We start from the raw sequence: 15,437 nt of genomic DNA, 5'->3' as shown, positions 1-15,437 counted from the left end.
CTTTTTTTTTAATCAGTAAATATCAAAAGTTCAGCACATTGTACAGACTATAATTTGATGAAGTCATCTTTTTTATACGATGTATAAATGAACTAAATAGTTTGCTTTGCCCAAATTTTAGAGATATTGACAGACATTCTTCATTTATGCAGTGACTGCCTTGAAAGCATGAACGTCAGGTGAAGCCAGGCATGATGGGACACACCAGCACTTGAGGAAGCTAAAGGAAAAGGATTGTTAGTTCTAGCCCAGCCTGGTCTACATAGTGGATTCTCTTCCCACTAAGAGAGAAGAATCTCATATAAACTTTTATTATGGCATTTAAAAACATTGATTTGTTAGCTAACTTTACCCAAATTTGCAAATCTCAGCTCCCACATCATTTTTAGGAGAGTAATTATTAAGGGAAAAAAATCATTGTTTTTGTATAGATTTAAAAAATTAATACTATTTTTGCAATCTTCAATAATATGTAAAAGACCACAGGAAGCATTTTCACGACAAGTTTAGTAGATAATTTTTAGTATATTTTCCTGTTAAAAATGTAAGTAGAGCTGGGCGGTGGTAGCGCATGCCTTTAATCCCAGCACTCAGGAGGCAGAGGCTGGCGGATCTCTGTGAGTTCCAAGCCAGGCTGGACTGACAGCCTCCAAAACAATACAGAGAAACCCTGTCTCGTAAAACCAAAAAAAAAAAAAAAAAAAAAAAAAAAGTAAGTAGAGAGCCCAGGCAGTGATGCACGCCTTTAATCCCAGCACTTGGGAGGCAGAGGCAGGCAGATCTCTGTGAGTTCAAGGCCAGCCTGGTCTACAGAGGAGTTCCAGGACAGTCAGCTGCACAGAGAAACCCTGTCTCAAAAGCCAAGAGAGAAAGAAAGATTGTAAGTAGGTCTTTTTTGTTTGTTTTTGGGTTGGCTTGGGCTCTTGGCCATTTGAGATAGGATCTTACTATATGTACCGAGATGGCCTCCATCTTAGAGTTATTTGTCCACTTTTGCCTCCCAGTGTTGAGATTACAAGCACATCTCCTGGGTGCTAGGATTTCTTTTGTCTATCTGTTTGTTTTTGTTTTTTTGAGCCAGGATCTCACTGTATGGCCCTGTCTGGTCTAGAACTCACAGATCCACCTGTGTCTTAGTTGAAGTTTTTACTGCTGTAAAGAGACACCATGACAACAGCAACTCTTACGAAGGAAACATTTAATTGAGGGGCTCAATTAAAATTTCAGAGGTTCAGTCCATTATCATCGTAGTGGGGAGCATGGTAGCATGCAGACAGACATGGTGCTGGGGCAACAGGAAGTCAGCTGACAGTCACACTGAGGGAAGCTTGAGCAAGAGACCTCAAAGCCCTCCTCCACAATGACACACTTCCTCCAACAAGGCCACACCTCCTAATAGTGCCACCATAACATGTCTCTGCCTCCCTGGATTTAAAGGTGTGTTCCATCATGCTTAGCTCAGTGCTGGAATTTCAGACATGTGCTATTAATGCCCAGCTCTTTTCTGCTTTGCTTTATTTAGAGAGTGGGGGGGGGGGTTGCTATGTGACAGGGTTTTGACTGTCTCATACTAACCTTAAACTTACTATGTAGCTGAGGATTACTTGAACTTCTGATGCTCCTGCCCCTCCTTGCTCAATGCTGAGATTGTAGGCGGTGCACTACACTAGGTTTGTGTGGTGTTGGGATTGAACCCAGAGCTCCATGCATGCTAGGTGAGCACTGTACCAACTGAGCTACGGTCCCAATCTTTTTAAAAAGTTTTTAGATCTAAATTTTATTTTATGTGTGTGAATGTTGTGCTTACATTTATGCATGTGCACCACAGACTTGCCTGGTGTCTGCAGAGGTCAGAAAAAAATGTCAGATCTCTGGAACTGGAGTTATAGATGGTTGTAAGCCACCATGTGGGCTTTGGGAACTGAACCCAGGTCCTCTTAACCACTGAGCCATCTCTCCAGCCCTTATTTTCTCTCAGAAGGTTGTTTGTGTGTACACGTACATCAGGTTATACCTGGCTCATGAAGTAAAAATATTTGCTAACTCTTTCCAAAAAGAGTTTGCCAATCCCTGGGCTAAGCCATTAGGGAATAGATTGCTGTTCAGCCAGCCACTTTTGTTCAAAGAAGCCCATCTTGAACAGTCAGTCAATGTGCCTATTTAACTGAGCAGTATTTCAGGGTGTTTATAATAGCTTAAAAATACCTTCTGGGATTGGGAGAGTTTCTGGTACTTTGTCTATTTTTTTTTCTTAGTAGTGGCACTATTGGTAGCAAGCACTATTTGAACATAAACTGAATCCCATTATAGTTAAAGTTTTTCTGAGAAAAATTTACCGTGTCCATGCAGGTGGAGGAAAGTATTTCAGAGATGCCAAATTGGTGCATTCCTTTTTCTATTGGTGTTTTAGAGCTGAGGTTAGAAGATTATCCATTCTCTGAGCCAAAGTGTTTATGTCTAGAGTTAAGTAATAGTTAGAGCTAATGCTGTATCAGTAGGAGTCTGTTTATAGTTTTGCTAATAAGAACTCTTGATTTCTAATCACTTTCTCATCCTCTAATCAAGAAGCAACCTTGAACTAAGAAAGGGCATTTCCAGAGGAGTGTGCTGATTTTTCCCTTCTGAAAGTTGCAATATAGAGTTCCCAGGAGATTACATCTTTTGGGTTCTTTGTCATAAGCATTTACTTAGTGGTACTAGAGATCAAACTCACAAACACCCGGCAAGCACTGTACTCCTGTGCCACACTCAAAGCCCATAGACCTGTCTTTAAATCTTTAATTAAAATGACATCTAGAAAAAAGAAGCTTATAAAAGAGGTAGGCCCATACTTCAGCCTTGTCGTTTTGCTTTATAATCTGCCTGCTAATAACCTCTCAGCTTATTAACAATCTTGTAGCCAGAAATACATATTCTTTCCATATCATTTCTTCAGAGTTCTGTTTTCATGGTTATATGTAAAAAATCTAATTCCATGTAATGTATAAGAACTACTGGCATTTTTTTTGTTTCAAAGATTTATTTATTATGTATACAGTGTTCTGTCTGTATGTATGCCTGCAGGCCAGCAGAGGGCACCAGATCTCAGTACAGATGGTTGTGAGCCACCATTTGGTTGCTGGGAATCGAACTCAGGACCACTGGAAGAGCAGCCAGTGCTTTTAATCTCTGAACCATCTCTCCAGCCCCAAACTACTGGCATTTCTAAGATTCATGCCTCCTATATTCATTTGTTTTTTTACAATTATCTTGCTTTAAGATATATGTGATCTGAGAAATGTATTTATCTGTTTGTTTTTGGGGGCAGGTTCTAACCCGAGAGCTTAAAAAAAAGTGTGTGTTTTTAACAAAAGAATAGTTTTTTCTAAAAGCAACTAAATTTTCATTTTAAAGTCTGATTTAAATATCTTGAATTCTAAGGAAAACATTGTGAATGCTTGTGATTATTTTCCAAGAGGTATACCTTCTCTTATAAACATAATAAAGAAAGGTATAAAGATTTACATCATGTTTGATGCAAAAGTGAGCGCTCATGTGACATGGGTGTTGAGATCAGAGTCACAGCTAACTGAAGAGATTGTCTGGGTTGACTTTAAGACCCAGTGCACTGACCATGATCTGATTACCTTTTCCAGATGGCTTGTTACAAGCCAGGAACAGGCCAGTAAAGAGAAAAGTGTTCCCAAGTCTGACAGTCTTGTTTTGGAAACTTTTTTTTCCCCTTGTGTGTTCGCCCTGGGCAACACCTATGGTCACAGCACACTTCTGGCTATGTCCAGAGACTTGTGGGTTTTTTTTTTTTAACCTCTTGCTGGATTTCTCTGCATTTTCTACAGAAAGATTGTAAGTAAAATAGATGACGACAAGGATGGGTTTGTCACTGTGGATGAACTCAAAGGCTGGATTAAGTTTGCACAAAAGCGCTGGATTCACGAGGATGTAGAGCGGCAATGGAAGGGGCACGACCTCAATGAGGATGGCCTCGTTTCCTGGGAGGAGTATAAAAATGCCACCTACGGCTACGTTTTAGGTAGGTCCCTACTGTCTGGGGGAAAAGCCTTGTGGACCTGGCCCTTGAAACACAACTGTTTTGTCTTGTAGAATGATTGTAGATAAAATAGACGCCGATAAAGATGGGTTTGTGACGGAGGGGGAGCTGAAATCCTGGATTAAGCACGCCCAGAAGAAATACATATATGACAATGTTGAGAGCCAGTGGCAGGAGTTTGATATGAATCAAGACGGCTTAATCTCCTGGGATGAGTACAGAAACGTGACTTATGGCACTTACCTGGGTAAGGGGCGAGATGTCAGGCTGGCCCAGACTGTGGTCTTGAGTCAGAGAAACAAATGGGTCAGACAGGAAAGAGGGGTACTGTGCCAGACTTCAATAGTTTCATTCTGAGTTGACCCCTTTTATTCAAAATTTGTATATTAGATATTTTAAGTTTTGATTTTGGTCCTCTGAAGTTTGACATTTATGTCTTGAGCACTGCAAATAATATATTTTGCCAATTTTTTCCTTTGTATTTCTTTACATAAAGATAATTTTTAGAGTAGATTTCATGTAAAAGACTATATTATTCCAGCAGTGCAAAGTGAGAGGCCTTACCTTGAGCTATCTCTTATCATGGTACTATTCAAATTTTGGGCCTGAAATTCAAATCTAATTAGATTCTTTTGGAACTGGTGAGAGTAAGTAGAAACTATTGGGAATGAATGGAATAAATTCAAATAAGATAGCTGTCAGTGTGTCACTTACTGAAGTTTAGAAATGAATATTTCCCATTTGTTTTCTCTGGCACATGAGTTTATATCAACCTGTTCTGCAAATGCTTCACGGCAGGCACTGCTTTGACTGCTTTTGTTGTTGATTTGGTGGTCTATGTTTTTGTGGGGCTACTGGGTAATAATGTCTTTGACTTTGATGCTGTTCTCCTTGCCTGCTGCTGAACTCCAGGTGGCGGTCTTACCGAGCTGATGAGCAGGGGTGCTTTTATTCATAGAGATTTCTGTACTGTGTATAGTTTCAATTTGAGGCATGTAAATTTAAATGATACTTTTTGTACTTTAATCCTGGTATTAGGAAATTAGGGTTACAGGAAACATTTCCCACCAGTGACTAACAGGAGTGTGTAAAGGTTTGTCTCCCCACCAGATAGCCAGCAGCTGTCTTGTTGATTACAGGACTCAGGCATTTCTGGTGAAGAGACTTACTCTCATTCCTAAGACTCAAGTGGCAGTCTCTCAGGACTTGACATTGAGCCAAGAACCAAGCATATCCACCAAATTAAGAACATGTGTATAAAGAGCCCAGCACAGATGGAGAAGCATTCCATGTTTCTTGCTCTCTGGCTGAGACCCAACACTCTTCAGACTTAATCAGAATTAATTATAAATATGAAGCAAAGGATAGACTAAGACTATCCGTGATCTCAACAAAATGGTGTGCTAATAAATCTCGACTCAGACTTTGGTACTCCTTTGCTGTCCAGAATTCTGCTTCAACTGTGTATAATTACGTGCATGAAAAAGTCTGCTGAGAGCTTTCTTGCCTCAGAGAGCTGATGATTCAATGTAATGGGTATTTCTACTGCCTGAGACTGCACCAGGCAGAGCACTGGCTAAAGAAGTAATGTCTTTATAAGGCCTCTTTCCCAGCAGGGCCCTGGGTGACCAGCCCCTGGGGTAGCAAGCTGACTTTACACAAGTGTGAGGAGTTTTGTGAGCATGTGTTCATGATTCAATTTGAGTTTGTGTATAAATATCTCTGCTTTTAAAGGCTACTCAGTGATTCCACTTTCCACAAAAGGAACGTTTGTACTGTATTATGCACTGTCTCTCTCATAAGTACAAGTAAAAGATACTAAGATTGGCCCTGATTAGTTAGAGCAGAACCAGAGGCTGTAAGCAAGGCCAGCACGCACCGCAAACTGGTGTTTGGGATAGATGTCACTCTTAAAGTAGTGTGCCTTTTCTTGATAATCAACAAAGAAGCTTAAAGCTGCTTAGTGCTCAGAACAGGGCAGAATTTTGGGGGGGGGGTTGTTGTTTTTCTGGTTGCTTGAGTGTTTGTTTGTGGGAGTGTTTTGTTTGGCTAGTTTTGGTTTTTTGAGACAGGATCTCACTATGTAGCCTTGGATGACCTAGAACTAGCTCTGTAGATCAGACTGGCCTTGAATTCACAGAGATCTGCCTGTCTCTGCCCCTTACCCTCTGGAGTGCTGGGATGAAAGGCGTGAGTCCCTATGCCTGGCCTGTTTTTGGTTTTTTGTTGATGGTGTTTTGGTTTTTTTAAGTGTGTTTAAACTGTAGAAAGATTGGCCTCTAATATCAAACATCAACAATGTGGTATTACTGTTAAAGGGGACCTGCGAGCTTTTAGACAAGTAATACCATGGCCTTTTTAGTGTGTGCAGAAACAATAGTTTCTTCACTTTAATGTATCTTCTACTTCTCAAAGTATCTTCATACCTCTTGGGTCTTTTGGTCCATACTGCAGCTCAGTTTCTTTTTTTTTTTTTTTAAGATTTATTTATTTATTTAGCATACAGTATTTTGCCTACATGTATGTCTGCAGGCCCGAAGAGGGCACCAGGTCTCATTATAGATGGTTGTGAGCCACCATGTGGTTGCTGGGAATTGAACTCAGGACCTTTGGAAGAGCAGTCAGTGCTCTTAACCTCTGAGCCATCTCTCCAGCTCGCAGCTCAGTTTCTTTTGCAGTTAGTTCCTTTATATTTTTCAGTTTACAGAAATTAAATCTTAGTCTCCTAGATGTTTATATGGAAACCAGCTGTTGCTTATATAGCTCAAAATCATAACGGTTAGATTAGTCTACATTCTATTTGACTATATTTTGATTTTTTAAAAAGATTTTGTTTTACGTGTGTGTGTGTGTGTGTGTGTGTGTGTGTGTGTGTGTGTGTGTGTGTGTGTGTGCGCGTGTGAGAGAGAGAGAGATGGGGGAGGCCAGAAGAGGTGTCACATCCCCTGGAACTGGAGTTACAGGCAGTTGTGAGCTGCTTCATATGGGTGCTGGGAACTGAACCCAGGGCCTCTTAACCACTGAGCCAACTCTCCATTCCGTATTTTAATATTTATTTTCTAATAAAAGCTTGGTCAAAGAATAATTGAAATCTAGAATGTATCTATCCCTTCCCAAAATGTCCTTGTGTCATACCTTTCCCTCTGCCTGTCCCTCAAAAGCAATTGACCTGCTTTATCTACCTCTCGAGCAGTCTGCATCTTTTACCTGTAGTTTTCAGTAGATTTTGGGAAGGATCAGTGGGACCATTCAAAATAGTGATGTTCTTGTTGCTTGAATCCAAGTGACATTAAAATGAAATGGGACAAAGACCTTTGATACCCAGAGCTTTAATGGAAGTTCTAGCACTTAATAAAAATGATGAGAGCTGAAGGTCATTGACTGCCAGTTATATGTACCAGATATTGTTCAAGCTTTTAGTTTGGTTTTTCTTCTTTCTTCTAACTTTTTGTGAGAGAGTTTTCTCTGTAGCTCTGGCTGTCCTGATACAAACTATGTAGACCAGACTACAACTCAGATCACCTGCCCCTGCCTCCCACGAGCTGGGATTAAAGGCGTGCATGTGCCACCACAGCTGTTTGTTCTTTATTAAAATTTTTATGACCACCTATAAGGCAGGCACAGTCTCATGTTACAAAGTAGGAGACCAGAACATGGTAAAATTTCTTGTCCAAGAGTTGGAAAGATGTCTCAGCAGTTAGAAGCACTTGCAGAGGCCCCGGGTTCAATTCCCAGCACCCACGTGCTGACTTGCAACCATCTGTAACTCCAGTTGAAGGAAATCTGGTGTCTTCTGACCTCTGAAAGTACCAGGCTCCTACATGGTGCACAGATATACATGCAAGCAAAACACTCATGCACATAAAATAATTTAATAATCGAAAGAAAAAAGTTGCTGGCCCAAGGCACACATCTAAAGGTAATAAATTTACACCCAGACAGTATGACTTAAAGCCTCCACTGCCTCCCAGATAGAACTGAGAACCCCAAGCCTTCTATTAACCTTAACACCAATATGATGAAACAGCACATAATTGAGTTAACTAATCATGTTGAATGGCAACTGTTTACCTTCAGCCTGAACCTGATTTGGAGGTGTGGTCACTGAAGCTTTAGTCCCAAACCAAGTGTCTTTCTACTGCTGCTTCTGGAATCAAAACCGTTTCTTAATGATTGGTTTAATTTTACCTGTGTGTTCATTGTTTGGTTTATCTTGTTTGAAATCAGTCTGATCCATAAAGGTATAGCGTTTTCTGTTTTCTGGAAGCCTTTTAAGACTTTGCCTAAATTTTTGTTTTCTAGATGATCCAGACCCTGATGATGGATTCAATTATAAACAGATGATGGTTAGAGATGAGCGGAGGTTTAAAATGGCAGACAAGGATGGAGACCTGATTGCCACAAAGGAGGAATTTACCGCTTTCCTGCACCCTGAGGAGTATGACTACATGAAAGACATAGTTGTGCAGGTAGGTAGGCAAGACCAAGGATTCCCAACAGCAACTCAGCCTCTCCTTCTGTTGCTTACGCATTCTGCTTAAGTGCCTTAGGCTTTCTACTTATCTAACTGCCCACCAAATAATGTATTTTCCTGTCTCATTGGTGGTTTCATAAAGTGAGAATAAGAGGCTGTCTTGAGTGTTGTTCAGAAGCCAGGTAATTCAGTAACAGCGCAGACTCATCTCCCATTAGTGAGAGCTCAGTGTGACCAGGGTTACAACCTTTAGTTATTTGATAGTGTCCTCCAAGAACTCATAGTTATTATAGGCAGAAGCATAAGTAATGGCTAATAGTTAACAGTTTTCTAATTAGAAGAACATGAGTTCCCTCCCTTTGTTTTTTGTTTTGTTGGATTTGGGGTTGTTGGATTTGTGTGCATTTGGGGTTGGCTAGCTAACTGGCTTGGAGATTGACTATCACTCCATATCCCTGGCCTGGGATTTGCTATGTAGGTCTATATATAGACCTTCAACTTGGGGTGGGCATTATATGCTCTGATCCTTCTGTCTCTAGCACCCACAAAGCTGGGTTGCATGTATGTGCTATCTTCCCTGCTTTTAACCATACATACCATACTGTATGTGCTATCTTCCCTGCTTTTAACCATACATACCATACTGTCTTTTGGAAAATTCAGTTAGAGACCAACAGTCTTTTTGTTCTTTTCTATTTAGGAAACAATGGAGGATATAGACAAGAATGCTGATGGTTTCATTGATCTAGAAGAGTATATTGGTAAGTCTCCTGTTTCTAGTGTCCTTAAATACTGAGATGCTTGAGAAGTTGTAATCATCCATAGAAACAGTTGGCCTAATGGGTCAATTCTTTTTTGTTTGTTTGTTTTGTTTTGTTTTGTTTTTGTTTTTCGAGACAGGGTTTCTCTGTGGTTTTGGAGGCTGTCCTGGAACTCGCTCTGTAGACCAGGCTGGCCTCGAACTCACAGAGATCCGCCTGTCTCTGCCTCCCGAGTGCTGGGATTAAAGGCATTCGCCACCAATGCCCGGCTGCAAAACATACTTTTAATGCACATGTTTTGGCATATTGAGACAGGGTCTTACAGTGTTGCTCAGGCTAGCCTTGAATTTGTAACTGTTTGTGTTGTTGTAGATCTGCTCCTGGTATTAATACCTTAACAAATGAGTAGTTTGGCTATTTTGTCCCATTCTGCTGGTTGTCTCTCCCCTTTATTGAGTGTTTCCTTTACTGTACAGAAGCGTTGTAGTTTTGTCTGTTTTTACTTTGTTGTTTGTGTTTTGGCATCTTAAACAAAATACCCTTATCTGTACTTATGTATTCCTCTGCTGATCTTACCGTGTACTTTCGCATTTGTGTCTGATTTATTCAGTCTTTTACACCGTTTGTTTGCTGGAGAGTTCTCCTTTCTTTGTTGGAAGCCCGTGGCTACAGATATATAGGTTTATTTCTGAGTTCTCAGTTCTATTGCGCTCCACATTTGTACTTGCTCTGAGAAACTTTGCTAGTGAACTTCCTGGTTTTGTTTTTGTTTTTTGTTTTTGTTTTTTGTTTTTGGTCTCTGATCTCAGGTATAATGTATTGAAAGGGAGTCTTAAAGCTTACCTCTGCTGCTGCCATTAAACTGCACTAAGGAGAGTCGCTCCTTTACTTAGATATTCATTTATCATTTCTGCTAAAGAAACTGGGATGAACAGTGAGAGGGCTTTTTGTGAAATAATTGAGTTTCAGCATGATGTAGTGTCTTGTTTTCTTAACCCTAGTTGACGTTTATCAGATTTCCTATTTCTAAGTATGTTATCTTTTTATTCTTGGTTTTGGCATTTTGTTGATAGAATAAACACTTCTGAAGCAGAGAAATTCAGACTTATCACAGTTAAGTAACATTACTTACCAAACATTGAGACCAAATAAGGAGATACAGGTTTTCTTCTGTACCGTACAGATTCAGGGACAAAGGTATTACATTGTAAAGCTACAGAAGAATCAAGAGTGATTGTAGCTTTCTTCTGTGGGTCAGTAACTACTGCAAGATTGTTCAGCTGGTATGCTGGGGTTTATAGACCTCAGATTCTCTCTCCAGAAGTGTCTTCCAGTTTGTGGGCATGTGACAGTTTCTGTCCTGTTAGGAAAGAGATCATAAAGTGAGAAGGGGCCAGTTCAGTAGACTCAAAGCTTCAGGATCTCCATGACACAGGGCAACAACAGGATATCCAAGAGGAGTCCCAGTGAGGGCCCAGCATCGATAGATGGCAGAAACTAGAGGCCTCGAACCAGACCAGTGAATCTTTGCAGTGAACACTTACAAGTAAAGATATATGGACAGAAAGGTTTGCTGTATGACTCGTTGTGACACACTTCAGCTTCCATAAGGAGATTTTTCTTTTTTTCTTTCTCCTAAATTTTATTTTATGTTGGGGGGGTGTGTACAAGGGCAGAAGGTGATACAAAGGGACAGGGAAATTAATGGGATCAAGATACATGAAAGACACAAAGAATAAATAAAAATAGGGGCTGGACATTCTCCATAGAGGGATACTCTCTTAGCCCAGATATACAGAGGAGGGTCTAAGCCCTCCCCCAAATGGTATAACAGACTTTAATGATCCCCCATGGAAGGCCTCACCCTACCTGGGGAGTGGATGGTGGTGGGGGGCGGTCAATGGGAGGGATAAGGTTCTGGGATTGATAAGTAAAACAAGATTGTTTCTAAATTAGGCTGGGCCATGGTGGCACACGCTTTTAGTCCCAGCACTGGGGAGGCAGAGACAGGTGGATCTCTGTGAGTTCGAGACCAGCCTGGTCTACAAGAGCTAGTTCCAGGACAGCCTCCAAAACCACAGAGAAACCCTGTCTCGAAAAACCAAAGGAGGGGGGGAGATTATTTCTAAATTAAATAAATTAATTTTAAAAAAAAAAGAGGGGCTGGAAAGATGGCTCATCTCTTAAGAGCACTGACTGCTCTTTCAGAGGACACAGGTTCAATTCCCAGCACCCACATGGCTGCTCACAACTGTCTGTGACTTTAGTTCCAGAGGATCTGGCCTCCTCACATAGGCATACATGCAGGTAAAACACCAACACAAATCAATCAATCAATAGATATAAACAAATGAAAAGAAGGTTTAAAAAGCACTACTATAGGAAGTAAAGAAAAAGTGAAAGAGCGTCTGTCCAGCCCCCTTTACTTCCTTTCTTGTTTGGCCCACTTCCTCTGTATACATTTCATTATGTATCTCTATGATGCATTTATAGTTCCAAACTTTATTTTTAAATTTAAATTAGAAACAAGGCTGTTTGACATGTCGATTCCAGGTCCCTTTCCCTCCCCTCCTCCCACGCCCTCCCACCAACCCACCCAGTATCCCCTCATTTCCCCAGGGAGGGTGAGGCCCTCCATGGGGGTGTCCATAGTCTGTCATTTCATCCAGGGTGGGGCCTAGAACCTCCCCCAAGAGTCCAGGGTGAGAGTGCACCTCACATTGTTCTATGGGAGTCCAAAGTCCGTGTGTATACTTGGGATGGGTACTGATCTACTGCCCAAGGCTCAATAGATTCCCTAGGCCTCCTCACTGACACCCAGATTCAGGGGGTCTTGATCATTCCCATGCTGGATTCCCAGCCATCAGTCTAGGATTCAAGAGCTAACCCTTGTCAGGTCAGCTGTTTCTAGGGGTTAAACCAGCCCAGTAATTCCAAACTTCTTTTTTTGTTGTTGTTGTTTTTTTTGTTTTGTTTTTGTTTTTCAAGACAGGGTTTCTCTGTGGCTTTGGAGGCTGTCCTGGAACTCACTTGGTAGTCCAGGCTGGTCCCGAACTCACAGAGATCCACCTGCCTCTGCCTCCCGAATGCTGGGATTAAAGGCGTGCGCCACCAACGCCGGGTAGTTCCAAACTTCTTAAGACAGTCTAAACCAAAAAATTAGTTCCTTAGTATTATCTGGTGGTTGAATACTTTTTAAATAAACTAAAACACTGTTTTTGTCATCTTTACTCATATACCTTTAAAATGTACTCATATGGTATAGGTTAGCTTCTGTTTTTGATTTAGGACATCGTCTTGCTGCGTAGCCCAGGCTGTCCTCACACGTGTGGTGGCCCTCCTGGCTCTGCCTTCCAAGTGCTGGAGTAGTGTGCACCATCACACCAGACCTAAAAGAAATGTCATCAAACACCATTCACTTATGTTTCAAAGTTGTCGTGTAAAATATTTAATTAGACATCAGACCCATTATAAGCTGGGGGTGGTGGCCCTGCCTGTCATCCCAGCACTTAGACTGAGGCAGGAGGATTTTGTGAGGTTGAAAAGCACCAACTCTTACAAAGTGATTTGAAAGTGTGACCTTGGGGTAGATGGTAGATGATGCACAGGAGTCACTATAAATAAACCATGGTGATGGCATTGGATTAGGAAGAAAACGCCCCTCAGTTTTAGAGCTTAGTTCAGAAGTGTATGGGGGTAGGTGGCGCCTAGTATTTGCCCTAAGATAATTGGGGAGGGGGTGCCATTGATGAACATGTGTGGCAAAACCATGGCTGCCGTTGGAGTTGCTGTGGAAGTGGGAGATCTGGGGATTTTTCTACATCTGTGTATGTTTTCATAATGAAAACAAATGATGTTAAGTAGGGTTCTGGTCATGATGCTTAGGATACAAAGAGTACTCAATAAATGTTAATTGTCTTCTTTTTTCTTTTCTTTTCTTTTTTTTTTTTAGACAGGGTCTTACTGTGTATCTCTGGCTACCCAGAAACTCACTCTGTAGACTAGGCTGGCCTCAGACTCACAGAGCTCGCCTGCCTCTGCTGGAACTAAAGATGTGTGCCATCACATCCATTGTTTGTTATTTTTACATTTATTGTTAAAGGGAAAATAGTGCTTTGAGTTATATATGCATGCAAAAAAGGTAAATGTATAAGATGTCCAGATTTTTCCTTTGCTAAACTGGAAACACATTTATTTCTGTTTTTGTGTTAGGCGCTGAGGGTCAAACCGAAGACTTGGGCATGTTAGGCAGGCTCTACCACTCAGCTACATCCCAGCCCTATATAATTTCTTAAATACCAGTGTTTGGTTGGCAACAGTGTGACCATTGCTTGATTACAGTTGGTTTTTGTTTAGAAATAGTGTTGGCTTGAGAAAACAAAATTACAAGCTGGACTGGAGAGATGGCTCAGAGGTTAAGAGCACTGATATTTTTTTTTTAAAAAGAGCTAAAAAAAACCATACAAGCTATTCTCTACTATTTGCACTTTATTTTTTTTATTTGCAAGCATGTTTGTGTCTCTTCTTGATTCATTTTCTCTTGGAAGCCTTAATTATCTTGACATAATTACTTGCAAGTGTATTGTGCATTTAAATGGAAATGTCAGAAGGGTTGTTTTCCAAAGTGAAGCTCAGTGTTAAGTTTCTTACAGATTAAGTTAATCTGAAAATGACAGGTGACAGAGCTGCAGGTGGCAGGTGCCTGCAGTCACAGCCCTTGGGAGGCTGAGGCAGGAATGTCTCCAGTTTGAGGCCAATCTGGGCTAAAAGCCTGTCTCCAAATGGCACTTCCTGTTACCTTAATTTAAAAAAAAAAAAACTGTTACTGAAGCACTGTCTGTAGCTGAGAGGAATGGGAGATTTGTGACAGCCACATGACTTTGTTCTTCCAGCTTCTTTTGAGTTATATGCCAAATTTTTATGATGTAATCTGTCATCAAAATTGTTTTTAATGATCTCATGGCTAAAATTCAGACCTGGCTTTTGTTTTCTTTTTTTACACACAAAAATTTAGAAGGCTCTTGACATGTGAAAGCATTTGTTACCAATTTTCCTGGCCATCTGCTTTCTTGAGACCAACACTAATGTTTTTAATTATCTCTAGCACTTCTTATGCTTTAGTAAGTTTCATTACAAGTGAAGAGGAGATTATAGAAGGGGCAACTGGGTAGAAGCCATAAGAACAAAGCCATGTTCTTATGTCCCTCTGTGCTCCCCCTCACATGGCAAGGTTTCTCTGTAGCTTTGGAGGCTGTCTTGGAACTGGCTCTGTAGACCAGGCTAGCCTTGAACTCACAGAGATCAAGGCTAGCTCTGCCTCTGCCTCCCAAGTGCTGGGATTAAAGGCATGTACCACAGCTGCCTGGCTAAGAGCCATGCCACATTCTTACCCAGTTGAATTTTTATTATACATATAGTATTCTGCCTGCATGTAACCCTGCAGACCAGAAGAGAGCACCAGAGCTCATTATGGATAGTTGTGAGCCACCATGTGGTTGCTGGGAACTGAACTCAGGACCTCTAGAAGAGCAGCCAGTGCTCTTAACCACTGAGCCATCTCTCCAGCCCTCTACACAGTTGAGTTTTTAAGGAAAAAAATATGTGGAGTTGAGCATTGGGGATTTGATCTTTCCTGATTGTCCCTTCTCAGTGTACTCTTGAGGGCGTTCCTCTTTGTGCAGGGCACCCTTGTCCTGATGGAGACCACTGGTACTGCACACTTACATAGGCATTGACTATAAGTAGAAGCTCTCTTTAGAATTTAGAACTATGCCTCCTTAAACCAGTGCTCCAACATGATTAGCCACTTGGTAAAATGCCATGCAGTAAGCAAGGGACTCTTACTTGGTACTAGTAACTTTTTTTTTTTTTTTTGGTGATACGTTCTCATGTAGCCCAAGTCAGCTTTGAACTCCTGCCTTAGCTTCCCAAAGTACCACCATGCTCAACTTCATCATCTTATTTCTGCCCTTTATTTTATTGAATTTATTTATTTATTTTTTGCCCCTCAAGACAGGGTTTCTTTGTGTGGCCCTGGCTATCCTGGAACTCACTCTGTAGACCAGACTGACCTCAAACTCACCAAGAGATCCGCCTGCCTCTGCCGCCTGAGTGCTGGGATAAAGGCGTGCGCCAGCTTCTGCCTTTTTCCTTT

The 15,437-nt window shown here is 41.1% G+C and overlaps 1 protein-coding gene and 1 long non-coding RNA gene across 4 annotated transcripts in view; one reads left to right on the top strand and one right to left on the bottom strand.

Annotated features, from left to right (window-relative positions):
- Positions 1–15,437, top strand: part of Calu (calumenin) — a 30,208-nt gene that overhangs the window by 10,488 nt on the left and 4,283 nt on the right. For 2 of the 3 annotated variants that reach the window (XM_040728443.1, NM_001310577.1), the window contains 3 exon segments: positions 3,837–4,030; positions 8,351–8,517; positions 9,223–9,283. In XM_040728443.1, coding sequence (XP_040584377.1) covers positions 3,837–4,030; positions 8,351–8,517; positions 9,223–9,283 — 422 coding nt within the window. 3 annotated transcript variants of the gene reach the window in all.
- Positions 9,842–12,668, bottom strand: LOC121133004. The gene is made up of 2 exons (XR_005869722.1): positions 12,523–12,668; positions 9,842–10,643 (listed from the first exon to the last, which is right to left on the bottom strand). It is a non-coding gene; the product is annotated as an uncharacterized LOC121133004 (long non-coding RNA).

The sequence above is a fragment of the Mesocricetus auratus genome, unplaced genomic scaffold (assembly GCF_017639785.1).
Source record: "Mesocricetus auratus isolate SY011 unplaced genomic scaffold, BCM_Maur_2.0 Super-Scaffold_100019, whole genome shotgun sequence".
NCBI classification, from domain to species: Eukaryota; Metazoa; Chordata; class Mammalia; order Rodentia; family Cricetidae; genus Mesocricetus; species Mesocricetus auratus.
This window is presented reverse-complemented; position numbering and strand designations above follow the sequence as displayed.